The sequence below is a fragment of the Gossypium hirsutum genome, chromosome D11 (genome assembly GCF_007990345.1).
Source record: "Gossypium hirsutum isolate 1008001.06 chromosome D11, Gossypium_hirsutum_v2.1, whole genome shotgun sequence".
Taxonomy (NCBI): Eukaryota; Viridiplantae; Streptophyta; class Magnoliopsida; order Malvales; family Malvaceae; genus Gossypium; species Gossypium hirsutum.
Genome location: NC_053447.1, coordinates 54,839,445 through 54,865,971, shown reverse-complemented (window position 1 = coordinate 54,865,971; position 26,527 = coordinate 54,839,445). Strand labels below are relative to the sequence as shown.

Below are 26,527 nucleotides of genomic sequence, written 5' to 3'. Positions count from 1 at the left end.
ATTTATAGAATGGTGTTCATCAACTGAAAACAAAGCCCAGACATTATTAGAACCAGAAAGAAAAGCCCAGGCATCACTAACAAACCAGAAAATTTGGATCTCAAAAGCCCATTATGAAACCCCAAAGCCCCCATAGATCATTAGATTAGATCCATCCTCATAAACCCATCAATTCTTCTTTTAGAACCCTCCCTGGGGACGGAATTTTTTCAGAAAAAGAACAAGCGAGCAGCAGCAAGCAAATTAATACCCAAAAATCTAAGGTGCAATTTTTATTTTACCTTATAATGTGAAATATATATACGGAAACTAAGAAATCACATTTGGGTTTCTGAAAAGTTCTCTCTTTTTTTTTCTGACAAATTTGATTGTAAGAACTGTATTTCTTGTTAATTTTGTATGGTTTTATGTCTCCATGCTGGCAGTGTTTTGTTGTTGTTGTTATTTTTCATTTCTAAGTTTGGAGTCCTTTTACTATATTATGGGTTTTGGTCAAAATTCAATGCAAGAAATTATGTGTTAATTTCTTTTAGTCATCTACATTTCAATGGCCTAGGTGTAATCTTTGGATTTTATTATTATTTTTAGGAAACGAAATAAGGTACTGTGATGCTTTAATGGCTGCTATTCCATCATCACAGCCTTTTAGCAGTCCTCAAATGCAGCAATTTGGATATCAAGGTGTTGAAGGAGCAACGTCAAACCCTATAGGAGCGGATTCTGTGGCTACCCTTTTGATTCGGCATCTTCCCGAGGCCATTCCTCCTGAAACCCTCTTGCGGCTTTTCTCTCACTACGGAGCGTCATCTGTTCAACCTTGCTCTAGTGGAAAGTAAATGAATTTTAAACTTTTGATGGTTCCTTTATAAATTTTATTCAATTTGAAATTAGTTTCCAAGGCCTTGTATATCTTTGTTTTTATTATGCATAATCATTTTTCCTTATTTGGTTAAATAGGTTGAGAAACTGTGCATTTGTGGATTTCAAAAATGAAGCATTGGCTTCTCAAGCGCATCGTCAATTAAATGGGTAAATATCTTGCTTATGTTTGTTCTCCCATGTTAGGCACTTGGTTTATCAAACATTTGAGTTATCTCTCACTGGCATTAGATGGGAACCCCTGTATTATAGTTATATTTCATGATTTGTGTATCAATTATGTTTTTATTTGTTGATATCAATACAACATCAGAAACCAGTATCTGACTATCCTATTTATTTGGTGTCCCAGCCTGAAGTTTCTTGGTAAAGTCTTGTTAGTGGAGAGAGCTAGTAAGCCGGCTGAGCAAAATAAACCTCAACAAACTGGAGTTCAGCTTGGAAAGGATTTTTCACAATCTGCATCTTTGCTGAAAGATGCCAACTCGACCAGAGACCCGAATCTAGGTTCAAGATCGGGATCAATACCTGCTAGTGAACCAATTGCTCCTAGACTTGGTGTAGACTATCCATTTCCTCCTCACCTTGAGTGAGTCTTTCCTTCTATCCTTTCAAGTTTCCTTTTACTCTTTATCAGCAGATGCTTGAAATATAAAGGTCCTAATATAATGTCAAGTATTATGCACACATCGTATACAGTAATCGGCATAAAGTTGGGTTTTTTTTTGCCACCAGTGGATAAGGATTTATTCAATAATGATTTTATAGTTTGAATAGGGTATCCTGCTTTCTTTCTAAATGCAATGAACATGTCAGATATGAACAAAAGCTTATGCATATTTGTGGTGCAGATATGCTTACCCTCCACCAGATGGAAATATTTTGACTAATATTGTCAATGCACTTATTGCTGTTCCCCGCTTCTATACTCAGGTTTTTTTTTTTTTTGTTTCACTTTATTGTAAACCTGCTTAAATATTTTATGATCTTTCCTTTTAGGTTCTTGTAACCATAGTTGGAGATATGTCCCTTACCAACACAGTATCTCAATTTCAGGTGTTGCACCTAATGAATAAAATGAATATTCCAGCTCCATTTCGTATGGCTTTGCCCACACCACCTCTGCCACCTCCAGTACCTGCACCACAACAACCACCCCCACCTCCTGCTTCCACACCTGCTCAGCCTCATTTGGAAGATGCATCTTCTAGTGAATCTGAAATGGAGTCTTCGGATGAGGCAAGATACTGCTGCTAAAATAAAATGCTGAAAATCAATAACATAGATCTAACCGTATTTATGAATTCTGTAGTTGTTGATTGTTAGTTGACTAACATGTTTGTAGGAGGTCAATGACAAAGGTGTGCCAAAATCTGCAAGGAAGCGTGCAAGGCGAGAAGTTATTGTAGGCCCTGCAATTGATAAAAGTGTAGCTCATGAAGCTGTTGGAGTGAAACCTGCCACCTTGATCCCAAAAGAAATCCCATTGATGAAAAAGAAGAACCCTTTACTACAGGTCATACTATTATCTAATGGGACTATTTTAGGGTAACCTTTCCTCTCTGAAGTTTGATGATCTTCTCGGTGTTTTCACAGATCAAAATTGCCCCCAAACACATTCCATATGAGCGGAAAGATGATGGTGCTGATGATGACCATAAACAGATTTTAGAGGAACTGAATGAGGAAGGCTTAGATGCTAAACAATTTACTTCTGCCGACGAGTTGGAAAAGGGAAAATTGCCCCCAGAAGAAATCTTATCACTTCCAATGTTTAAGGTATTCGATCTTATCTCAGCAGATGCTTTTAGATTGTAGATTAAATCAAATATGCAATGACCCTAGTTTCCATTTACTCATCTCTTGAAGTATGAAAGCTTTTCGTTCATGTGCATCTGAGAAAACATAAACTGAACTGGGACTCTTGGTTTTGCAGAACTATACAGCTGGTAATCCTGCTTCTGTGTTGTATATAAAGAACTTGGCAAAGGATGTTGTTCCTGAAGATTTCTACTTCATATTTGGTGAGACTAAATGGATTTATTCTTACTTTACACAAATAGTAAGCTTGAGCACTCAGTGCCCATGATAAAATGGGAAAAGAAGATAGTAGTTATAACTTTTCCAGCTAAAACTGCTCTTTTTAAGTACTTGGAGTTTAAATGCCTCTTTACTTTGTTCCTTGTTGGTATTAGCAAAAAGATTTTGGCTGATTAAATGTTGTTGTAATGTAGGATCATTATTTGGAAGCATTGATGCTGCTACATCCGGTCTTAATGTGAAGCTAATGCAGGTTACCTTACTTCTGGATTGCTCTCTGTAGCATTATTTCTAATGTGCACTGGCTTATTTAAATTTCTTCTCCCAACTTTATTGCTGAACTTTTTGTTGATAAAATGTCTTGCCGTTCAGAGTGTTTCACTTGCATGCAAATAAAAAGGTGCTGTGATTACCTAATTGTGAAGCTGAAAGTGATCTTTTGATTTCAGGAGGGAAGGATGAGGGGTCAAGCGTTTGTGACATTTCCATCAGTTGAACTTGCCCATCGTGCTTTGGTATGTTTATCTCGGGTTTTTGTTTTTTCCTGTTACAAGGGAGTTTGTCCACTTTGTTTATCTTGTAATAGTAGCTGCATAGCCTGCTCAGCAGTATCAGTTGTCCTCAATGTTTAAAAGAACAGACTGAAGTTGAAACCAGTGTGAACAAAATTAGATACTTAGCCAGACCAGCTAGAAATAACTTGGTAGTAAAGAATAACATACAAAAGTGAGGCAGGATGAATTAGCTCTCTTCTTTAGAAGTTATCATCTCAACATTATGTTTCTTTTGCCTAAACTGCTGACCTGGCCCCCTTTCACAGTAAATCTTTTTCTTGTGACAAAGTTAGCAAAGTTAAACACATCTTTGAAGCTCAGAACAACATTCTTGAGACTCTCCTGTTTGTATTTCTACTATACAATAATTATTAACTTGTAAAATTTGTGCAAATCACAAACCTTCATTAGCAAGTGTTTAGTCTTATTAGCAAGTGACTTTAACCATCTTCTAAGAGGTAATTCTTAGTACACAAGCTATTCATGTTTAGTTCTTAATTTCTCACCGGAGTAGTTACTCCCAGTGATTACTGCTTTATTTTAGGTCTATCAATTCTTTGTTGTCTTTGGTAGCAGTGATGGACTGCTCATGTAGTATTCAATTGGATTCTCCTTCCTTGCAGAACCTCGTAAATGGATATGTATTCAAAGGCAAACCAATAATTGTCCAGTTTGGCCGGAATCCAGCTGCAGCAAAAACAAATTAAATTGATATGAGGTGGTAGGAGCAAGTCTCCATATATTGTTGATTAGGCCTTATTAAGTCAGGTAGTCTTACCTTCATAATGTTATAATCCCAAGGATGCACCGAGCAATGTGTGATAGGGTTTGTGAAATGATATATCTTGCAACTAAAATTTTCATGTAGCAAAGCAGAGCAGGGTCTTGCAACTTGGCTTCCTTGAAGGTTCACTCCAAAAGTCATGATTTGTACCTTCATTGGTGAAAGGAGAGCAAAGCAGAGCAGGGTCTTGCAACTTGCCGATACAGAATTTAAAGGTGCAGAGTCGCTAGGGTAAACCTTTATCGTTCCAGAGCTCTAATGTGAAGCCGTTGCAATGCCCTCAGTTTTTCTTGGTCGATCATAAACTGGGTACAAGCATGCTGTGCTGAAGTAGAACTTATTTTTAGGCTTGGTACTCCTGATTGTGATTTGGAATTTGGATAAAATAAATTAGATACAGAATAGGAAAGCTTACACTTATTTGGAGCCTTTCGATACTTCAGGTTGTAATATTATTATTATTATAATCAATGGTTTCAAACACTCCTTTTTCATCATTTTCTCTGCTTTGTTCAAACAAATTATCATGCATAATTGAATCAAACCAAGCTCAAGCTATAACAAGCTCAAGTTGCACTTGATTCAAACAAATTCTTTTCCTTTGTTGCTTTCACTTCAACAAACCCAAACCCATCTCTCCCATTCTCCTCGGTAAAACACAACCATCAAAAGTACTTCCAATTTCTCATTCTTAATAAAAAACCCAGAGAAACCAAAGAGTCCCAAATAAGTCCACTTCCACTCTCAACTGCCTTCATTTTCCCACTCTCAATGCTTTATTTTGATGCTATACTGTAATGAAAATCTCAAAGATGCCATCTTTCTTTACCATCATCTATTAACGGTTACAATTAATTTGTAAGGTAAACTTTCTTATTGCTGGTTCAAGCAAAAATTAATATGATATATTGATATGAACAAGAGCAACAAGAGACTGAACTTATCAGTTCAGATTTCAGGGATTCTGTATATTCCATACCATAGATGTTGCCTTGTTGGTGATGACATTTTGCAGGAAGAATGGTCTGAATTTAGTATCAAAATGAAAATGTTGTATCATTTTGATTCCTTAAGATGAAAATCTTAGTCCAAAAGGATCTCAACTTCTTCATTTTAGGAGATCTGCCTCTTCAGATGAGACAGATTGTTCAAGTATCTGTAATAAAGATATGAAATAGAAATCAGATGATTAACACCTGCTGAGACATTCAATTTAATATGATTTCTATTCATTGTTTGCAGTTTAAATAATACAATATTGCTATCTGAAAGACTTTCAATAATACAATTCATTTCAACTAATGAATAGATCTCAACTACATAGAAGATATCTTTCATGTCAGTCTGAAAAGACAATCTTTATTTCTGTCAGAACTACCTGTAAGTCATCTAATGCCATATCCCCAAAACAACTGCAACGCCAAAGAGTAGTGCAAGCGCCACGTCTCCTCCCGGGAGGATCGAGAACCTGTCAAATTGAAGATGTTAATCAAGAAATGGGGAAAATGCAGTGCACATATTTATCTTTTTTCTGTCAAGTATATGCAGTACATTGGTATATTTAGGCAAACACCTGAGCTTCTTCCTTGACTGCTGTATATATGCCATTGCAGGGGGTAGGATGCCAAAGAGGAAACAGTTTGCATAAACCCCAGCAAAATCAAGGGCTTTTGAAAAAGTTGAGCGGAAGAAGGAGGCTATAAGAACTGGAGCACTGAGCACTAGTGGCATTACAAATATTTCTAATGATTTAAGGTCAGTTGTTCTTAAGAGTTGTTCATCTTCTGAAGCAGATCGAAATGAAACTTTCCCGAACTTTCTGCATTCGTGCTGACTCGAATAAATCACAAAACCAACTTTGCCTGAACCATTAGAGACCAACTGAGATTGATAAGGAATTTGCTTTTGCAAATTTGTTTTCCCTAGAACCAGTTCCAGGGTATCAAGAAGTTGCTTTGGAAAGCTTACAGCATATCCTACCAGGCTAGTTGCCAAAGCAGAAAATGCAAAGCCTTGAACTGCAGACAAAGCAGAAGGATTCACTGAAAGTAAAAGGGATATAGGGTCTTTGGGGGAGGTATTTCCAGCCAGTCCTAAAACAATCAAATTCCATGACACAACCATAACTAAAGGAACAGCCCCTCCGATCAGTATTGCTTTTCGAGCCTCGGATACTGAATTTCCAGCAATCTTGCAAATAAAAGGAGTGATAACATGGAATCCTAATGTGAGTACAGTAACAGGAATGGCAGGCAAATTTGATGATAGACTCCATGAGGCATGGGCAAAGGAGCCTAATACATTTTCTCTGGCCACAGATAAACCAATGGCCACCAATGCAGTAATGGAGAAAAGCATGAGGAAGCATAAAAGCCTGTTTGAAACATCAATGACCTTGAACGGAAAGAACATAATAACAGTCCCAGTAGCTAGTGGAAACAAAGCATGAGCCAATAACAAATTCATCCAAGGAAACCATTGACACACTATTGAACCAATGCCTGAAACACAAGCCACTAATAAAGAAAAACTAAGGGAGGCATAAATGACCGCAACAAAAGCACCGAAATGACTTCCTAATGCCTTTGTTGCAAGGCCAGTAAAGCTCACTTCCGCTACACCCTCTTCTTCCATTACTGCAAAACTTAGTTCTGCAATAAGAATGATGGAGGAAATAACATAAACCCAAGAAATAATAATGGCAACGGTTGATGGAAGTGGACCTGATATTATCGTTGCAGCGGGTAAACCCAACATTCCAGGCCCTACAGCCGTACCAATAATCAAACTAACAGCACCCCAGAAGCTCTTGTCTTCTTGTTGGGATCCTTCTGGTAGCTGCTTGTTCACTGTTTCAACATTATGTTCCTTACCATCAAGGGGAACAACAGGAAGTGCCGAACTTTGGGGTGTAGATTTAAGGAGCGGCTGGTGATTCTTGGAGGGTAATGTAGAGAAGAAATGTTGGGTTATGGCAAAGAATGGAAGAGGCTTATTCTTGAATGCTGGTGAGTAGGGAATGGACAGCCTGGGAGGCTGAGTGTAGAGATATGGAAGACTGAGTCTTGACTTCAATGGTGAGATGAAAGATGGATGGTGAGAAAGTAACATATTGGCAAGACAACTTTGTTAGCAAAAGAATCTTAGAGAATCTTGTGTACTTTTAATTTTTTGGGAATCTTTGAATGGAGGCTGATAGGTAGGGAAAGTTTCAGGGGAAAATCTTAGCTTCTATCTTGTCAGAGTGGAAGTACAAAAAAACTTATATGGAGGAGATCATGGATCTATATAGACCAATTAGAGGGGCAAGAATGAAGAATGGGACTCATCCAAGAAAAAGAAGAGCAACCATTCAAAGCCATGTTTCATGGGCCACGTTAAAAGTGGGCTTACACTCGTAAAATATTTGGTAATATACATTTTTATATGTTTGGTATCAACTATCAAGTATTGCCGGCGCACCTTCCATTTTCGAATCTTAAAAATAATATTTTTAGAATATAACATTTATTATCTTATCCCTAGTTCTTTTTTCAAAACGATTTAGAGAAATACTACTTTCATATTTTTTATTTGCAATATTGGCACTCAGCAACTTATGAAACATGCATTTTTCATAAGAATTTTTCAAAAGTGTCGTGAAAGAGTATTTAGCAAAAAAAAAAAGGTTAAAATTTAAGTGTTTTGTATTATTGTTAAAATGTGTTTTTGAGAAATAACATTAATTTTAAATTTTAAATTTTAAGTATTTTTAAGAAATTAATGTTAATTATTTGTATATTTTGTTTTGAATATATAAATATTAATTATTTAAAATAAATTTAAACAATGAAATAATTATGTATTCAATACAAATATTAAATAAAATACATATTAAAAATGTTTATTTTCACAAATGCAAAAGCTAAAAAAAAATATTGCTTTTGCTTTTAGATTCAAAAGCAATTTTAATTTCAAAAGTTGTCTATTTAACCTCACTTATAAATCTAAAGGCACATTTTAAAATTAACGAGAGACAATGTTAAAGCAAACTTGTTACCATCTATGAAGAAATAAAACATCTTGTTTTTCTTTTTACAAATCATATTTACTCAAGTTCGACTCGACCCAAAATATGGACCTAAATTTTTGTATAACCCCACCTATATTTATAAATAGTTAAACCCAAGGTAATTTTAGGTTATTTTTAATTTAATATGTAATAAATTTATATCTTTTATTTATTAAGCTTTTATATTAATCATTTTAATATTTTTAATATTTACATTATAGTAGTAGAGATTTAATTTGGAAAAATTACAATAGAAGTCACTTAACTATGGTCAATTTTATTTTTTTGTAACTTAACTATAAAAAGTTTTAAATTGGTCACCAAACTTATTGGGTTAATCTCTTTTCGTCCTTTTCCGTTAATTGCTGATAAAACTTGGACGGAAGGATGACATGGCTGTTTTGAAATTGGTATAATTATAATTTAGTCCTTAACAATTACATATTTTATCAATTTGATCTTAATTCTAATAAAATCAACAAATTTAACCCTCAATTTTTACGTATTATATCGATTTATTCATAATTTTACGTTAATATATCAAAAACTTTATCTTATATTAATATTAAATAAAAATACTTTTCCCATTTCTGTTCCTCCTACCCCTCCCCCAGGGACAGTGGAGGAGAGGGAGGGGAGAATGGGAGGGAGAAGAGGTATTTTTCTAAATATTAATATAAAATAATTTTAAATATATAAATATAAATATTATGATTAAATTAATATAATATATAAAAGTTGAGGATTAGATTTACTGATTTTATTAAAATTAGGACCAAATTCATAAAATATATAATCGCTAAAAATTAAATAAGTTATTATACCAATTTTAAACTCGCCACTTCAAAAGTCTTAAAACAAGTAAGAGAAAATGACCACAAACAAAAAGATAACTCAATAAAATGGATGACAAGAAAATGTTAAGCTCTACTGAACAAAAAGAAAACTCCGACCAACTTAAAACTTTTTAAAAATTGACGCAAAAAAAAAAAAAAAAACCATAAATGGGTTACTTCACTTAAAAAATAGGGTAGACAAGACCAAGCCTGAGCCTTAAATGAAAGCGCGAGCCCTATTCCTTAAACCAGGCTAAATTTTTTCTCCAAACTCGGAACTCGGGCGGTACCCCGGCCATGAAACACACAATACCACGCCGCCAAACAAGCTTCTCACCACTTTAGTCCACTACTGTCCCGGCCTCCTTCATTGACTTGACCCAAAGCCCTCTCCTTCCGACAGACAAGGAAATTAAATGAGGTCATTTGACAGCGTAAACTTCACTTACAACATTTCTTCTGCTCGAGTCATGAGATATTGTCTGCTCTCTTAGCGGTGGTGCGAACTGGCGGCTGCTCCACCGCTATTTGAAACCATTTCTCCGGGCTGCACATCCGAGCCTCGACTCTGGATTTTAGGTACACAACTACACACCCTTTCGACTTTGTTTGATGTTCGGCTTTCACTTATGTGCATATGATTGATTTCATTTTATTGGAGCCCCATAGCTGATAAGGTAGAATAGAATTGACTAACCCAATTTATCATTAACATCATTTGTTTTTTGAATTGGTGTTTACCAGTCTGCAAGAAATACAGCCAAGTGGGAAGCAAAAGCAACATGAAGGGCATAGCTAACCTTTTGCAAACTTGCATAGACAACAAATCTCTTCTGCTAGGCAAAGTCCTCCATGCTTACATTCTTCGCACCAACCTTTTAACCAATACTTTCCTATGCAACCGTCTCATTGAACTCTATTCCAAATGCAACGACCCAACATATGCTCATCGTACATTCGACAATACCCCTCAGAAGGACATTTATTCCTGGAACGCCGTTTTGAGTTTCTATTGCAAAACTGGGAACTTAACTTTTGCCCGTAAAGTGTTCGAACAAATGCCTGAAAGAAACGTTGTTTCCTGGAACAACCTGATTAGTTTAATGTTAAAAAATGGGCACCAGGAAAAAGCTTTGGATGTTTATAAGCTTATGGTTTTGGAAGGTTTTTTGCCCACCCATATTACTTTTGCTAGCGTTTTAAGTGCCTGTGGAAGTGTTTTTGATTTGCAGCTCGGGAAGAGATGTCATGGTCTTGTCATTAAGATTGGTCTTGATAAGAATATCTTTGTCTGTAATGGGTTATTGTCTGTTTATGCTAAATGTGGGGTTATGAGGGAAGCTGTTCAAATTTTTGCAGACATTGATGAACCTAATGAGGTTACTTTTACTTCAATGATGGGTGGGTTAGGAAGGATTGATGGGGTCGTTGAGGCTTTGGAGATGTTTAGAATGATGTCTCGGAAAGGGGTTCGGATTGATTCTGTTTCATTGTCTGCTGTTTTGAGTGTTTGTGCAAAGGGGGGAGAGTATGATGAATTTGGCTGTTATGAAAATGGAGATAGATTATTACGTAATGTTGTACTTGGAGAACAAATACATGGTCTTGCATTTAAGCTTGGATTTGAACATGATCTTTATTTGGGCAACTCATTGCTTGATATGTATGCTAAGAATGGGATTATGAAGAGTGCTGAGATGGTTTTCCATACTTTGGGAAAACCCAGTGTTGTCTCCTGGAATATAATGATTGCTGGATATGGCCAGAAAGGAAATAGTGGGAAAGCTATTGAGTGTTTTCAAAGAATGCAGTTTAGTGGTTTTAAACCTGATGAGGTTACATATATTAATATGCTTGCAGCGTGTATAAAGGGTGGAGATGTTGAAACTGCACGTCAAATGTTTGATAACATGTCATGCCCAAGTGTTATTTCATGGAATGCTATAATCTCTGGCTATTCCCAGAATGAGAATCACAGAGAAGCAATAGATCTTTTTAGGGAAATGCAGTTTCAAAGTGTAAAACCTGATCGGACTACTGTGACTGTTATCCTTGGCTCATGTGCTGGAATGGCCTTTCTGGAGGGTGGAAAACAGGTCCATGCTGCCTTGCAAAAGGCTGCTCTTCATACTGATAATTATGTTGCTGGTGGGCTGATTGGCATGTACTCAAAGTGTGGGAAGATAGAAAGGGCAGAGCACATATTTTCTTCCATGCCAGAGTTAGATATTGTCTGTTGGAATTCTATGATTGCAGGTCTTACTCTTAATTCTCTAAACAGAGAAGCTTTCATGCTCTTTAAGCAAATGCGACAGGGTAGAATGTTGCCTACTGAGTTCTCTTATGCCACAGTATTGAGCTGTTGCACGAAATTATCTTCTTTATTTCAAGGTAGGCAGGTCCACTCTCAGATAGTAAAAGATGGTTATGAGAGTGATGTGTTTGTAGGCACTGCTCTTGTTGATATGTATTGTAAATGTGGTGACATAGATGGGGCATGGAAGCATTTTGATATGATGCCTGTCAGAAACATCGTTACATGGAATGAGATGATACATGGATATGCCCAGAATGGATATGGAGATGAGGCGGTTCATCTATATGAAGACATGATTGCATCAGGTGCGAAACCTGATGCTGTAACCTTTATTGCTGTTTTGACTGCTTGTAGCCACTCAGGATTAGTAGACTTGGGGTTCAGAATTTTCAACTCAATGAAGAGTGAGCATGGAATTGACCCAGAATTGGATCATTATACTTGCATCATTGACTGTCTCAGCCGAGCTGGTCATTTTCATGATGCAGAGCTCCTTATGGAAAAGATGCCATATAGAGATGATCCAATTGTATGGGAAGTTGTGCTTAGTTCTTGTAGAGTCCACGGTAATGTCAGTTTAGCTCAACAGGCAGCACAGGAACTCTTTCGCCTGGACCCTGAGAGCTCTACCCCTTATGTGCTTTTAGCCAATATCTATTCATCTTTAGGAAGATGGGATGATGTAAGAGTTATAAGAGAGCTGATGAGTGAAAAGCAGATTGTTAAGGATCCTGGTTATAGTTGGACCGAAGATAAAGAGCAAGATACATGTCTACTTGTTGGGTGATACATTTATGGATGGTCAATGAGGCTTTTGACGACATTACTCTCTATGTTAGAAATCAGTCATTTAGGTTTTGTGGGCTGTGCCGAAGATGCAACTAAAATCACTCAATAGAAGGCCAAGAGAATGACATGGGAAACCAATGATCTTTGCTACCAAAATGATTTGGCCATAGTTTGCTTATTGTTTAACTTATTTATTTATGTAAAAAGGTGGAGAATGTTGCAGAGTTTTGAAGTGGAGGTTCAGTGGCGAATCACCCAAGAACCCGCAAAAGAGTCCATGTTGCCATCCCCTGTTGTTCACAGGATGGTAGTGCCTTTCTAAAGTGGTAATAAATACCTATATTCCCCTAGTCATGTATATACCTAAAAACTATTACTTTGCCTATTGTTTTCCTTTTTCTGGTGGGGTGATCATTGATCAATGATCATTAGGATTTTTCTATGCTTCACCTTTATTAGTGATATTGAGGTTTGGGTTTTTTATATTATCACGTACTGTTGAAATGTCATTTGTGGTGAAATGGTGGCAATTGTGTTGGCTGACATGCATGACTGTTGTGGGCAGAAAGAGAATGAGTTGAAAAGGTTTAAGGGCATAGCTGGAAATCAAAATGCTGTCAAACCAATAATTTCGTTGCAACACAGGTTGCCTTTAATATTTTCTTGTAAACTTCTCTATTCTGATTCCTCACATTACATTCTTCTATGTCATCCATTTATTACATTTTCAAATTGTTTAGGTTTTGGAAGGTTTGAGAAATCCTAATGAGGGGGAGAAGGGATTGGAACCTTAAACCTCAAATCTTGTAGAAGTCTTGGCCATGCATGTTATTATGGCATTTTGTTCTTTATTGATGGTATACAGTGAATATTCTGTCAAACTTGGGTCTTTTTGTTTGCATATTCAATTATTTTGTAGAAGGTACAACTTTGTGGGAAGCATGAGCTTGAGTCCCAACTCTTTTAATTAGGAGAAACATGTAATTGGTCAAACACCTAGGAGCTTTGTCTATTTGTATCTCCCTAAAATTGTTTATGACCTGATTTTACATGCAACATGTTAACCACATTTTGAAATTCATCTTGGTTGGTGAGAAAATGGAAAGAGATGGAATTGCAAAAAGGAATTAAACTGCACCTTCATGACCATTTTTGAGTTGAGGGTTTGTACAAACTAAACTGAATTATGCATTTCGTTTGGTGTGTTTCTTTATGGAAACCAACAAGAAAGGAAATTTGATTGATATTGACCTGAAGGGGTTTTGGACTTGGAGAAACATGTACGAGGAGGTAATGGTTATCCCAATGCGTGGTTTCTTTTTGTAGGAAGTTTTCTGTTGGTATCTCATGATGAATATCATCGGTGTATTTTTCTTCATAGGAGAGAGAACCATATGTTACTCAAGCTGGAAACATGAACTCAGCCTACATCAAGGGCGTGATTGAAGAGGAGAAAAATATTATAAAGGTAACGGGGTTCAGAGTTTATGAATGTTAATTCTTTTAAACTATGTATAGAGCGACTTAATTCGTTCTTGGCATGATTGGTGAAATCAATCGTTGTGCTTTCGTAGCATTGTGGATGTTAATCATAGAACTTGTTGTGTAGATTCTTTAAATCATGAGCTGTTTGTGAATTAAGTTCTTCTCTGTTATCAGCTGATGAATAAGAGAGATGTCTTAAGGCCTGATTATTCTGAAGATACATGATTCTGGTTTCCTTCCTTAACATTGTCAGTACAATTGCTTCTGAATTATAAAATTTTCAAGCAAGAATTCACAAGAATAAGAATCAGCATATGACATATGATTGCAGTGATGTGTTGATAAATTAATTTCTCCCATGTGGATTCTTGAAATGTTTGAAGTTGAACGTTTTCATGTTGATTGTTCAAAATGGAGCATATGATTGAATTTATATAGTTGTTAGGTAAGTGTGAAAATCATTTATTAATCTTTAAATTAATACATAATTAAAAATTATATCTATATCTAATTTCTTGACAATAATTTAAATATAAAATAAAAATTATAAGAATATGTCAAATAGCATTTTTTACAAAACTTTTTGGTATTTATGCAGTGTTTTATTTTCATTTAACTCATAATAGTTATATAATAATATTGTTTGTCTACTAAATAATTACACCAATTAAAAACTCAAACCTAAATTTTCTTAAAATCATTTCAATGAAACAATCAGAGCATAAATTATAACATTTTCCTTTAATAATAAAATTTTAATTTATAATAATATATTATATAGACTTAATAATAATTAATATCCAATTAAAATTTAATTTGAAGTTATATATATTATATATATATATGAAAGTAGACAATGAACATTAGAATTAAAAGTGATAAATGAAATTAAGTAGGATCTAAATAAATATTTATATTCATGTTATTAAGATATTCATATTTTTATATCATAAAACATTTGTTACCAAATATTTATAAATTATAAATTCTATTTATTATTAAAATATTAGGATAAATTATATTACATGTCATTCAAATATGCTTAAGTTTCTCTTTTGATCACCCAACTGTAAAAAGTTATAAAATGATCATTCAACTAATTGTGTTTATCTTTTTTGGTTTAGCTGCTAACTCGGTAATGAAAAGATGATGCGATAGTTATCAAAATTGACATAACAAAATTATCTCCCAAAATTCACATATTTGTATTAATTTGGTCTTAATTTTAAAAAAAAATCTTAATGTCTACACATTGCGCAATTTCTTCTTGACTATGAAAAATATAAATTTTCAAGAAATAATTTTAAATCTCAAAATTTCAAAACATAGATTTTACCTAATTTAATCATGAATTATTAAAAATAAAAAATATTTAAAAATCAATGATTTATATAAATATAAAAAATATTTAAAATATTAATTTCCTCGTTCATAATTTTCATTGTTAACTAGTATGATTTTCGATCGACGCTTTGTGTGGGGTTAATTGTTTGTTTGTACTAAATTATAAAGTAAAAATTTGAAGGTTAAAATATTATCTAAGTCCTTATATATTTTGTACATTTGAAATTTAGTCCACCTACTTTTATTTTTAAAAATAGAATCCTCTACTTTTCAAATTAAAAGTTTAGGTTAAATTGTAACCACTGGTAAATTTCTTCTATTAGATTTTCTGGTCTGATATTTGAAATTAAAAAAAATCATTTAATAGTTATGTAACAAAAAAAATGACGTTGAAAATGTTGATTATGGCTTTTTCTTAAAAATGACCATTTGAAATTGTCATAATAGAATAATATTTTTGTTGGAATAGTGTTCTCAAGAAAAATTGATGTAAGCAGTTTGATTGAAATAGTTAACAATATTAACTATTAAGACTAACTAATTATATCATAAAAGTAGGGGATCAAATTATGTCAAAATTAAAGTATATAAATTAAATGTCAAGTTTCAGCATGGTCTAGGGGCCAAAATTAAAATTTGACCATTGCCTTATAATATAAAGAAAAGCGACGCAAACCTAAAAAAAATGGGAAGCAACGTGTTAATCTCTAAAACTCTTAGGGTATTCAAATTATATACAACTGTTGACACCATTTTTTTGATAAAAACGGGTCAACTTGGATTTTGAAAAAGAAAACGAAAATGGGAGTCGCCACCAATCTTTTTTGATGAGGTGTGATCGGGTCACCTCGTAAAGCGGTTGTTTTTAATAAACGATTTAGATTTTATTAAAACAACGATTTTGGTCCACGAAATTCAAAAAAATAGGTCCGGGAGTCGATTACGCACGAGGAAGGGTTAGCACCCTCGATACGCCCAAAATTGGTACCTAGTTGATTAATTAGTGTCATTGTGTCGAAAATTAAAAGCTCGAAAAGAATTTAAAAATACGATCCTTCTTTATATTGTGTTATTTAAAAATGCTTTAATTAAATCAAAAATAGAAAATGCCTCCTTATCTCGAAGTAACAAGATGTCACACCCAGTAAGTTAGGACCCGACATCTCATATTTTGAGAGTAAGTTTGCATTTCACTTTTTATTTAAACCTCATTTATTTTAATTTTAAAAGGATATTCAATTACTTAGAATCTACGAGAAAAATCAAAGCTCAGTAAGTTAGGGCACGATTTCTCGAATTTTCTAAATATAGAATATTGCCTTTATTTTTTGAAATTTTATGTGTTTGAAATTTAAAAGGATATTTTGCTATTTGGGTTTAACGAGAAAATCGAGAGCCAGTAAGTTAGGGTACAATTTTTCAAATTTCCAAAATGAAAAATATTGACTTATTTAGCAAAATTCCATTTCGAATAATAGCGGGTAATCTATTTGAAGGTAAGCATTTGTTTTGTTTGGAATAAAATAAAGTAACCTAAGTTGGATAACTATGTCGGAGTTTAATTTACAATATGATGACGTGAAATAACAATATAATAATAAACATGGAATACTGATACATGGATAATTACGCAAATGTATGACAATAATATGAAGATAAGAGTAAACTAATTATGGTACACACAATGACAATACACACTCAACATACATTATTTGAATACTAGTATTAAAAGTTAAAGACGAATGAATTAAGCAGCATATAACAATTTCAAAATGAGTAGCATAAAACAAACTAGAACAAAAAAAAGGTAGAATAATTTTAAAAAGATATAAGTGAGCTTTGAATAAATAGTATGGAAAAGAAATTTAAAAATCAATTATATACAAAATAAATTTTAAAAAAATATTATGTATGAAAAATTTTAAAATAAATAATATCTGTACACATAAAAGCTTAAAATAAGACAAATCTTAAAATAGATAATAAATAAAACAAAAAACAGATAGTAGTTGAAAAAGATACAAACTGATTTAAAATAACTAGCATATATAATGAGACAAAATAATGTATAAAGTATTAAATCTATAAAAACATGAAATAAGTAAAAATAAAGAGGTTTGGAAACGATCAGTATAAAGAATTTCAAAATAAATGGCAAGAGAAACAATTTAAATTACATAATACATATAAATTTGAAATGGATAGTGCACACACATATATTTGAAATAAATAAAATATATAAGTCAATCTAAAATAGTTTAAAGTAAAATAATATATAAAAGAGAATCTTAAATAATAAAAGAAACAGTTAAAAAAATACAAAAATGGTGTTAAAAGGTTAAGGGCGCGATTGAAATCATAATAAAATAAAGGGGCATAATTAAAAGTTTAAAAGAAATGGAGCAAGGGTGTAACACCCCGACCCGCGTCCGTCGCCCGAATTAGAGTTACGAGGCATTACTAAACAAAGCACACATTCGAAAACACATAAAACCCAATTTAAACAAAATGATCATGAACAAAACATTTTTTTTAAACCAAACTGATCACCAACATGGAAATTAAACCATTTTCGCATGGCTGTTTATATTTTATGATCCAAAACTAACCAAAAACAAACTCAAGTCTATACATGCCATAAAATCGAGATCAACTTAACAAAATACCAAAAGAAGTCGATAGTGTGATAGACTATGCTGATGATCCCCGAGCTCGTAACGCGACTCCAAAATCTATAAAACAAATGGACAAAAACAATCAAAGTAAGCTTTTATAGCTTAGTAAGTTTATAGCAAATTAAAAATACATATAAACGAACATATGTATAAACATTATATGCTTATAATCAAGTTACATACATAATCATTAATTGCATATACTAATTTCTAATATACTTATCATTTAGATTTCATCGAATGCATTTCTATGATCTTTTCAATACATATGTCAAAAGCTTATATTTTTACTTATCAACTTCATGAACCAAATGCACATTTATACTTCTAATCCACATGTGCCGAATGCCTACATGTATATTCAACAATCTTCATAACAACCGATATATATGTACCTATTCACTAAACACATAGATCCAAACATTTGTATGCTCATCAAATACATATAAATAAATGTTCATATACTTATCCATTATATAACCCAAAATCATTTACATATTTATATATATCAAATGCATATAATCACTTAATTTAACATATTCACCGGCACTTAACCTGCTAAGCTTATAGCCTGATTCAGATCACCGGCACTTAGCCTGCTAGGTTTATAACCTGATTCAGATCACCGGCACTTAGCCTGCTAGACGTAAAGTCTGAAAAATTCACCGGCATTAAGCTTGCTAGGCGCTTAGCCTGAAAATTTCAATTTCACAGATACAAAGATGATTCCTCGTACATTTCTTAATAGCAACACATGGTCATAACATTTATGTATAATTCACAATCTCAACTTTATCTCCAGAGAATTTGTAATCCATGTTCGAAGCATACAAGCATTTACAAATTATATTTTTAATCCAACTCAAGTATTTGTATATGTATTTATATCTATTCGAACCACACACATGCATATGTAAAGTCCATACTTTACATTCATTTCAAAAACTTATATATATACACATAACTATATATTCGAACCTCACACATATGCATGAAAATATAGAATTCATACTTTTAATTCCATTCAAAAACTTATACATGTATATACATATATATTCAAACCTTATATATATAAATATATCATCCATACCTTTAATTAAACTTAAGATCTTATACATATTCATATATACATATTCGAACTTCATTTATGCATATATATAACATTCATACTTAACTAATTTCAATTTATATACTTTCAATTATAGCTCATCAAATATACAATAGATATACGTATATATTTACATATATTCGAACTTCATTTATGCATATATATAACATTCATACTTAACTAATTTCAATTCATATATTTTTAATTATAGCTCATCAAATATACAATAGATATACATATATATATATGCTGATTTAATAACATTAAATTCCTAATAGACTTACCTCGGACGATGGAAAATCGAAGTCGGACGATTATTCGACTAATTTGGCTTTTCCCCGATCTAACTCTGATTTCTTTGGTTCTCGATCTAAATATATTCAAAATGAGATAATTTATTTATTAACACATTCAATTTAGTCCAAAAACACATAATTTGGAAAATTACTATTTTGCCCCTAATATTTACACTTTTTGCAATTTACTCCCTATTGCATAAAACACAATTTACACAAAATTTGCCCATACCACACAAGGGCCGAATATTCATGGTTCTCATACAAGTCCACACATTTCATTTATTTCACATTTTAGTCCCCCAAAAATTGAATTTCACAATTTAGCCCTATTTACTCAATTTCACTAAAAATTCAAAGACAAAACATTTTAATATTTCACCCATCTTTCATATTTCATCATCAACTATCGAAAAGCTCAAACATTCATCAATGGCATATCTCAAAATCACCATCAAATTCTAAAATTAAAGCATGGGTCTTGTAGTACACAAAGCAACGATCTCAAAAACGTAAAAATTATAAAAAAATCGAAACAAAACAAACCTCAATCAAGCTATGAAAGTGCCGAATTTTAGAAGGCCATTGTTGGGTTCTTCATGCTTAACATTCAGCTAAGAAAAGATGAAAACATTCATTTTTTCATCATTTATTTTTAATTATAATGTTTAATTTAACAATTAACTAAATTAACCTTAGTATAATAAATATATATAACATATATATTAAGGTCAATTATGTCATATGCCACCCACTATCTACTTTATGGTTTTACTGCATCATAAATCCTCCCATTTAAAAAGACATCAACAATTAGGTGCTTTTATAATTAACCCCTAAATTTTCATTTTATGCGATTAAGCCCTTTTATTAAATCGGACACTTAAACGACAAAATTAAAACATGAAAATTTCACACAATCAAATGCACACAAAATAAACACACAAAATAATATTAAAATATTTTTTTGACTCGGACTTGTGGTTCCCGAAACCACTATGTCCGATTAGAGTCGAAATCGAGCTGTTACAAAGGGATTGAAATGAAAAGCGCCGAGGACACAAGGGACTGACTGTGAGAATTTCCCATCCCTTATGCGCATCACCTTGTGCAGGACCAGATTAGAACAAGCGAAAACTTATGTGGCCAAAATTAAGTAAATAGAAAAGTGCATCGAATGTGCCCCAGAATTGGAAGGACTAATTGCGCAAAATACCCATTAGGGTAATAATGTGCAACCCTCCAAGCCTTCAAACGGCGCCGTTTTAATTACCATAAAAGCAAAAAATTTTACTCCTGCTGTTTCATTCTTTTGCAAAGAATACACAAAAAATAAAAATAAAACAAAAGGGAGACTCCTTTTCTCTGCTAGGGTTCCAAGGTTAGGAACCCCGCCGCCGTCACGCCTCCTCACTGCCTGGTGGCCGGAGCCATGCGAGGGCGCCTACTATTGGCTCATTGAAGCGCATTCAGAGGTTGAGGCTATGGAACGGGGAAACAAAGGGAAAGAGAAAAGCTTTGGCCCCTCCTTGAACCCAAGTCCGGCGACGGTGGAGGACCATCGACGGCAAGCCTAAGGGCCGGTTCAAGTAGCTTCTTTTCGTTTCTTTTTTACTATTGATTATTTTTAAGATCGATTTGCAGAAATAAAAATAAATAAATGCGCAAAAGATAAGAAAAAAATGAAGAGAAAGCAATTCAAATCAACCTTTTTAAATCTTGTTTTCTGTTTTTTGATTCCAATATCTGTGTATTCGTAAAAAGGTTACAATGAGAATCCTTTGGCTTTTATAGCCGTATTACACCCGTTTTATCTTCATCTTTTTGTTTTTTTGCTCTTTACTTCTTTGTAATCCTCTGTTGCTTTGCATTCACTCCTTTCTGTAGGTGTCAGAGGAGGCCAACGGTGGTGGCAGAGGCATGCGGCGCGCCCTAGGGTTTGCTGTGCCGTTCTGCCAAAACTGTTAATGTGGCGGGCTTGGGTTAATTTGGGCTTAGGGTTTGGTTTGAGCTTGTTTGTAAATGGACTTTTTATTTTTGAGTTTATTTTTATTTTGTTATTTGGGCCCGGGCAGAAATTGGGTCTCACAATAACTATACAATCTTTCAATCGAAAAGCTAACAACATTAATTAATAACATTATACAAATATAAGAATCAATTTATATTAGAAATTAAAGTAAATTTAAATATATTATAAAGATGAAAACTAAAATTAACCATTTTTCTAAATTGTAAAGAGAGAGCATAATGGATGTGTCAAGTGTCAGGAAAAGGGAGAACCTTTAGACCTTCATTATCTATATAGGTATATAAATTATTCTCACCACCAATCCATCAATAACATGTTTATATTTTAGGTGGTATTTATCGTTTTTGCATATTTATTAACCGAATTGAATTAATATTAATTGAATTAATAATTTTTTTATTCCTTTAACAGTTAATTAAATCGAAATTTTTAAAAAGAATTAACTGAATCGAAATATTTCGGTTAAGTTAATCGGTTAACCGAAATTTATATGTTTTTATTTTTAATTTTGGCTAAAACAAGTGTAAAATATATAAAAATAAATAAAGTGATAATGTTCATTTGATCGAATTAACAGAATTAAAACTACATATAAATTGTATAATTAATTATTAAGTTCGATTAATTACTCGATTTCAAACTGAATTAACTGATAACTGAACTTCTAAAAAATCATTAATCGACCTCCGATCGAATTAGATCGATTAACCGACTGGTTAGTCGAATTAAATCGGTTTGATCGATTAATTTAGTTTTAATCAAAATATGAACAGCAAAATTATTATTTTTAATTAGAATACATGATACCATTTGATTTAAGTTTAAATTCTTAAGTAAAATTTAAATTTTAAATTGAAAAAACAACTCAAACATTAAAATCAAATAACATGAAATTATATTGATGATTTTAACTTCTTTTATTTCTTTAGTCTTTTTTTTTTCATAAATAAAAATCAATTAATTAAGATAATACCGAATAAGTTATAAAATATATCTTGAGAATTGCTTGACAGATGGCAAAAGAGGTCAGCAAGTATAAGCCTATTTGACATGAAATCCGTATCTCACCTCTATATATAGTTGAAGTATCAACATGCACAATATATGGCTCTCTTCTTTTCACTAACAAAGGAAGAACGCCAAGAAAACTCACTCCAAATTACAATCTTTTTCTTTCATTTATCTCTTTGCTATTAGAACGCCAAGAAAGCTTTGATCCCTCTAATTTCAGCACTTACATCTTCGTTTCTGTTCATTGGGTGTTAAGATCTTGTTCCTTTCTATTTCAAAAGAACCTGTTTATTCTTTTCTTCTTAAATGGCTGAAAAAGGAGACTCATCAGCAACAGGGGCAGAAACAACTTCAATGGCTGAAAAAGAAACGCCTTCAATGACTGAAAAACAAGCGTCATCAGCAACTGGGGAAGAAACATCTTCAATGGCTGAAAAAGAAACGTCTTCAATGGCTGCAGAAAGAAAGTCATCAGCAGTAGGGGAAGAAACAGATTTAGAGAAAGTAGTGGAAAGAGTGGTGACAACGATTCCTGAAGATGATGCTACCTACAAAATTGATATAATGAACGAATCTAGAAGACTCTTGTCTCTTTTAAAAGAGATGAAGCTGAATCAAACGGTTGGTCTTGGAAGGGGTGACGGAGATAGAGCATTCTTGGATGAGCAACTCGTGATCTTGGGTTCAGGCCAGGTTAGTCTTTTAACCTTTCTGTATTGGTAAATTGGTTTTTCTTTAAGCATAAACTTATTATTTTGGTTGGTTTGTTGCATAATAAGGTTTCTTGTCTATCAGTAATCCATTCTTTAAAGCTGCTGGTAAATGTTCTAATTTTTGGCTTTATTGAAGAATCTTTTATAGATAATAAGTTGCATTATGCATGTAAAGCTAATTTTGTTACAAACGGAACTACATTGTTTGATCTTTGACCATGCCAATGTTAATGAGATTAAAGTTAATAGGTAAAGCAGATTACTCTCTGTCATGATTGTTAATGAGGTTGAACTTCCAAAACTATAGAGCTTCAACATTTTGCCTTTTTTAGCATATAAAATTTGGTTTTTATTCTTCTTAATCATATGTGGTGACCGCATGTTATCAATTTTCAGAACTGGTTGAATGATGGTAACCTAAAATGCGCTATGGTGGATCGAGTATTAGTAGAGTTGTTGCTTGAAAAGTTGTCGTCTTCACTTCCTGATCAGAACGAAGCTGCTAAAGACCTTCAAATGCTGACAAAGGCAAAACCATCATGTAGGGAAGCTTTTTCCAAGCTCAATGGTGCCATCTCTAGATTGCTCAGTCCGCTATCGTTAACCAAGGTCGAGTCAAATCCAGAGCTCCAGGAAGATTTGATCACAACAGTTTTAAACATTTTGACTGATGACCGCAATAAGCATCTCGTAGGGGAACATCCTCGTGCCATCCCTTTGCTTACTGAATCTATGAAGTACGGAACCGATGAAACAAGGAGAAATGCTATAGCTGCTCTCGTATCATTATCGGCACTCGACTTAAACAAGTTCATCATTGGAAGTTCCGGTGCTCTTGCACCTCTACTTGAAGTAATGTGTGTAGGACATCCATTGGCAATAAAAGAAGCTGCCTCTGCAATACGCAGCCTTTGTAAAGTATATGAGAACCAAGACAAGTTTACTAAATTAGGAGCAGTGAAGATAATCCTACAGAAGATCAAAGAGGGTATACTTGTTGATGAGCTATTGGGTGTTCTTGCAGTTCTATCTACACATAATGATGCCGTTGAAGAACTTGGGGACCCTGATACTTTTCATTACTTGATTGATATCAAAAGAAATACCGCTTCCGAAATTGCTAGAAAGAAATGCATCGAGATCCTGTTTAATGTGTCTATGTTAGAAAAACCTTCTTTTGGTGATGAGAAGAAGAAATCAAGGAGATTAGTCTAAAGGCACCTGCAGAAATTAAAGGTCGGTTGCATCATTGCATAAATAAATAAAGCTGTTTCCAGCTTGATATGCTGCTTGATAGGGAAACAATACTTGTACATTTTCATTGTTGTTCTGAAACAAATTCAAGCTCAGTTACCAGCTGCCAGCGTAAAAAACTAGGGCATGTGTATACAGAACTTCCATATACCAATTATCAGGCAATTTTTGGTCCAAATGAGCAAAGGGCAAAGAAAAATTCTATCAATTGTGGAAGTCAGTCCCTTTATATCAGCAATATGGTCTTCTTTGAGTTCAAATATTGAACTGATACATTTTCTGTACTTAAAAAGAGAACTCCATGTGATGGCTTGATAGTTAAGGGTGTTTATTACTTCAGATGTGACGGGTTCAAATTGTGTAAGTTGCGTTTGTTGTTCGAATTTTCTTTGAACATGATCACGAACTAAATATAAATCCACCTTAAGATGCTTTATTTTGCATTGGATGCTAATTGTGAAATATCGCACCGTGATTGTCCCAAAAGATTTTAAATAATAGAAGGTTAAGATATTTTACTTGATTCATAACTCAAAGAATTTCAAATGTGATAGATGCAATCACTGGATATTCAATTTTAGTGGAGGAGTGGGTAATGATAAGTTATTTATTTGAGGATGAAGAATAAAACCACTTGTGAAACTATGATAAGTGTGATCATTTACCCAGTCAAGATCTGTGAAAATATAAACAACATTTATGGTTTTGTCATCATTTTCAAATCTCCTTAACCATTCCATCTCTCATCTCTTTGTCATCTAAATGGCCCATGCTATACTCATTTCTTGTCTCGCACCAGCAAGTGCACCAACGTGATCTCCAACATCAGGTTTCATAAATGTATGGATAATAGAGCATACGTAGACTGAAAAATTTTTGTTCTCAGCAAACTAAATACCAAGTCTTGTAAGGAAAAATATTGGAGTTTCCAAATAGCTCTTTGATATATAGTAATGTTAGGTCTCATAAATGTATGGACAATGGAACATGCGTAAATCGAAAAATATTTGTTCACAGCAAACCAAATACCAAGTCTTGTACGGAAAAATGACATTAATAGGGTTAAACTCATCTTAAAGTTTATAATGGCGAGAGGAGTTCATTAGAGTAAGAACTGTTGTGTTTCCTTACATTTTTATGTCACTTAGGATTGATTTGTGACAAGAATAGATCATATGTAATTGGTATTACTTTAACCCAAGAAAAAAAATCAATGAATAAGTTTTGAATCTAGTACCCTTAGTATTTTCGTCTATGTAAATTATTATTGTTTTGAACAAATTGATTTAATAAAATATTCATTAATTACATTAATATTCTTTATTTTGATTAAACTCTTAAAAACTGATTTTATATAGAAAATAGATTAAAAAACTAATAAATAATAATATTAATTAAAATTTTATTTTTCCCGTATTGTCTATATTTAATCTCAATAAAAGTTATTCAACCAAAATAAAATCTCAATAAAAGTATTTATTGAATTGAAAATCTAATTAACTTTTTCTCAAAACACTTAATTTACCCTTATTAAAATTGTAAAATAACTAAATTACCCCTATTAATTTCAATGACTCCCAAATGGAGCTAGTTTTATATCATGTATAAATTTATTCAGAAAGTAAATAAATTTCCTAACTCAATAAAATATTTAAATACGTAATTATATAAAAATAAATAATTAAGTTAAAAAAGAATCTTATACCATCTCAATTATTATACAAAATATTAATGTTAAATTAGATAAAATAACAGTAGCATATAAAAATGAAAAATAGAAGGTAAGGTTGCTTTTCAAAAAGAAATGAGTTAATTACATTAAACATCTCAAAACTATGATTTTATTTTTAAATTGGTTCTCAAACTTTATAATATTCTAATAATATCCCTAAACTATTGATATTATATCAGTTAAGTCCTTCAATTGTTAAAGCCACTAATTTAACCGTGGAATGACATGTCAAAATCTTATGTGATATGATTTAAAATGAAAATTAAAGAAAGTAAAATATTATTGTACAGTAAAAATTAAAAATAAAATAAAACTGAAAATAAAAGGTAAGTAATAAAACTTTTGTAAAAGCTTTGGAAACCTTAAAACCAAGATGTTTATAACATCTATTTTTCTTTAAACTTTTCATTTAAACTATGTCATATAAGATTTGACATCTCATTTAATGGTTAAACTAGTGGTTTTAGTAATAGAAGGACATTATTGATATAATCTCAATAGTTTGGGGGATGTAATTAGAATATTCTAAAGTTTCAAGACCAATTTAGAATGAAGGTTATAATTTGGGGATATATGGTGCAATTAGCTCAAAAAAAGTTGAAAAAGAAAATAAGTAGAAAAAACGGG

General features: G+C 32.8%; 4 protein-coding genes and 1 long non-coding RNA gene across 20 annotated transcripts; 4 read left to right on the top strand and 1 right to left on the bottom strand.

Moving 5' to 3' along the window:
• The first annotated feature begins 152 nt into the window (after positions 1 to 152).
• LOC107961890 (U11/U12 small nuclear ribonucleoprotein 65 kDa protein) lies at positions 153 to 4,754 on the top strand. 4 transcript variants are annotated; one of them, XR_001701477.2, is made up of 13 exons: positions 153 to 263; positions 589 to 832; positions 958 to 1,029; positions 1,232 to 1,468; positions 1,731 to 1,812; positions 1,936 to 2,118; positions 2,225 to 2,395; positions 2,476 to 2,658; positions 2,816 to 2,903; positions 3,114 to 3,172; positions 3,369 to 3,434; positions 4,097 to 4,241; positions 4,342 to 4,754. XR_001701477.2 is itself a non-coding variant. In XM_016898055.2 (12 exons), the coding sequence occupies exons 2-12, from the start codon at positions 618 to 620 to the stop codon at positions 4,178 to 4,180; spliced, it is 1,440 nt and encodes a 479-aa protein (XP_016753544.1). In that variant the 5' UTR covers positions 153 to 263; positions 589 to 617; the 3' UTR covers positions 4,181 to 4,754. The 4 variants fall into 4 exon arrangements, 2 of the variants coding, with proteins under 2 accessions (XP_016753544.1, XP_016753545.1); XR_005920527.1 differs by having other exon boundaries at positions 200 to 370; XM_016898055.2 differs by having other exon boundaries at positions 4,097 to 4,754.
• Positions 4,755 to 5,140: 386 nt separating this feature from the next.
• On the bottom strand, positions 5,141 to 7,509 carry LOC107961889 (tyrosine-specific transport protein). Of its 3 annotated transcripts, none has more exons than XM_016898053.2 (3): positions 5,809 to 7,466; positions 5,636 to 5,725; positions 5,141 to 5,413 (listed from the first exon to the last, which is right to left on the bottom strand). In XM_016898053.2, exons 1-3 carry the CDS (start codon positions 7,366 to 7,368, stop codon positions 5,366 to 5,368), a joined length of 1,698 nt encoding a protein of 565 aa, XP_016753542.2. In that variant the 5' UTR covers positions 7,369 to 7,466; the 3' UTR covers positions 5,141 to 5,365. The 3 variants fall into 3 exon arrangements, with proteins under 3 accessions (XP_016753542.2, XP_016753543.2, XP_040960082.1); XM_016898054.2 differs by having other exon boundaries at positions 5,831 to 7,466; XM_041104148.1 differs by lacking the exon at positions 5,141 to 5,413 and having other exon boundaries at positions 5,461 to 5,725; positions 5,831 to 7,509.
• A 1,739-nt stretch (positions 7,510 to 9,248) lies between these two features.
• Positions 9,249 to 13,951, top strand: LOC107961888 (pentatricopeptide repeat-containing protein At4g20770). Of its 11 annotated transcripts, none has more exons than XR_005920526.1 (4): positions 9,249 to 9,723; positions 9,889 to 12,576; positions 12,816 to 12,895; positions 13,577 to 13,951. XR_005920526.1 is itself a non-coding variant. In XM_016898051.2 (2 exons), exon 2 carries the CDS (start codon positions 9,927 to 9,929, stop codon positions 12,246 to 12,248), a length of 2,322 nt encoding a protein of 773 aa, XP_016753540.2. In that variant the 5' UTR covers positions 9,249 to 9,723; positions 9,889 to 9,926; the 3' UTR covers positions 12,249 to 13,951. The 11 variants fall into 11 exon arrangements, 1 of the variants encoding a protein (XP_016753540.2); XR_005920525.1 differs by having other exon boundaries at positions 13,478 to 13,951; XR_005920523.1 differs by adding an exon at positions 13,478 to 13,540 and having other exon boundaries at positions 9,889 to 12,895; positions 13,632 to 13,951.
• Positions 13,952 to 20,482: 6,531 nt separating this feature from the next.
• On the top strand, positions 20,483 to 21,252 carry LOC121223120 (uncharacterized). Its single transcript, XR_005920519.1, has 2 exons — positions 20,483 to 20,747; positions 21,046 to 21,252. It is a non-coding gene; the product is annotated as an uncharacterized lncRNA (long non-coding RNA).
• Positions 21,253 to 22,275: 1,023 nt separating this feature from the next.
• On the top strand, positions 22,276 to 24,611 carry LOC107963080 (U-box domain-containing protein 9). The gene is made up of 2 exons (XM_041104147.1): positions 22,276 to 22,894; positions 23,311 to 24,611. The coding sequence occupies exons 1-2, from the start codon at positions 22,508 to 22,510 to the stop codon at positions 24,127 to 24,129; spliced, it is 1,206 nt and encodes a 401-aa protein (XP_040960081.1). The 5' UTR covers positions 22,276 to 22,507; the 3' UTR covers positions 24,130 to 24,611.
• Positions 24,612 to 26,527: the final 1,916 nt, after the last annotated feature.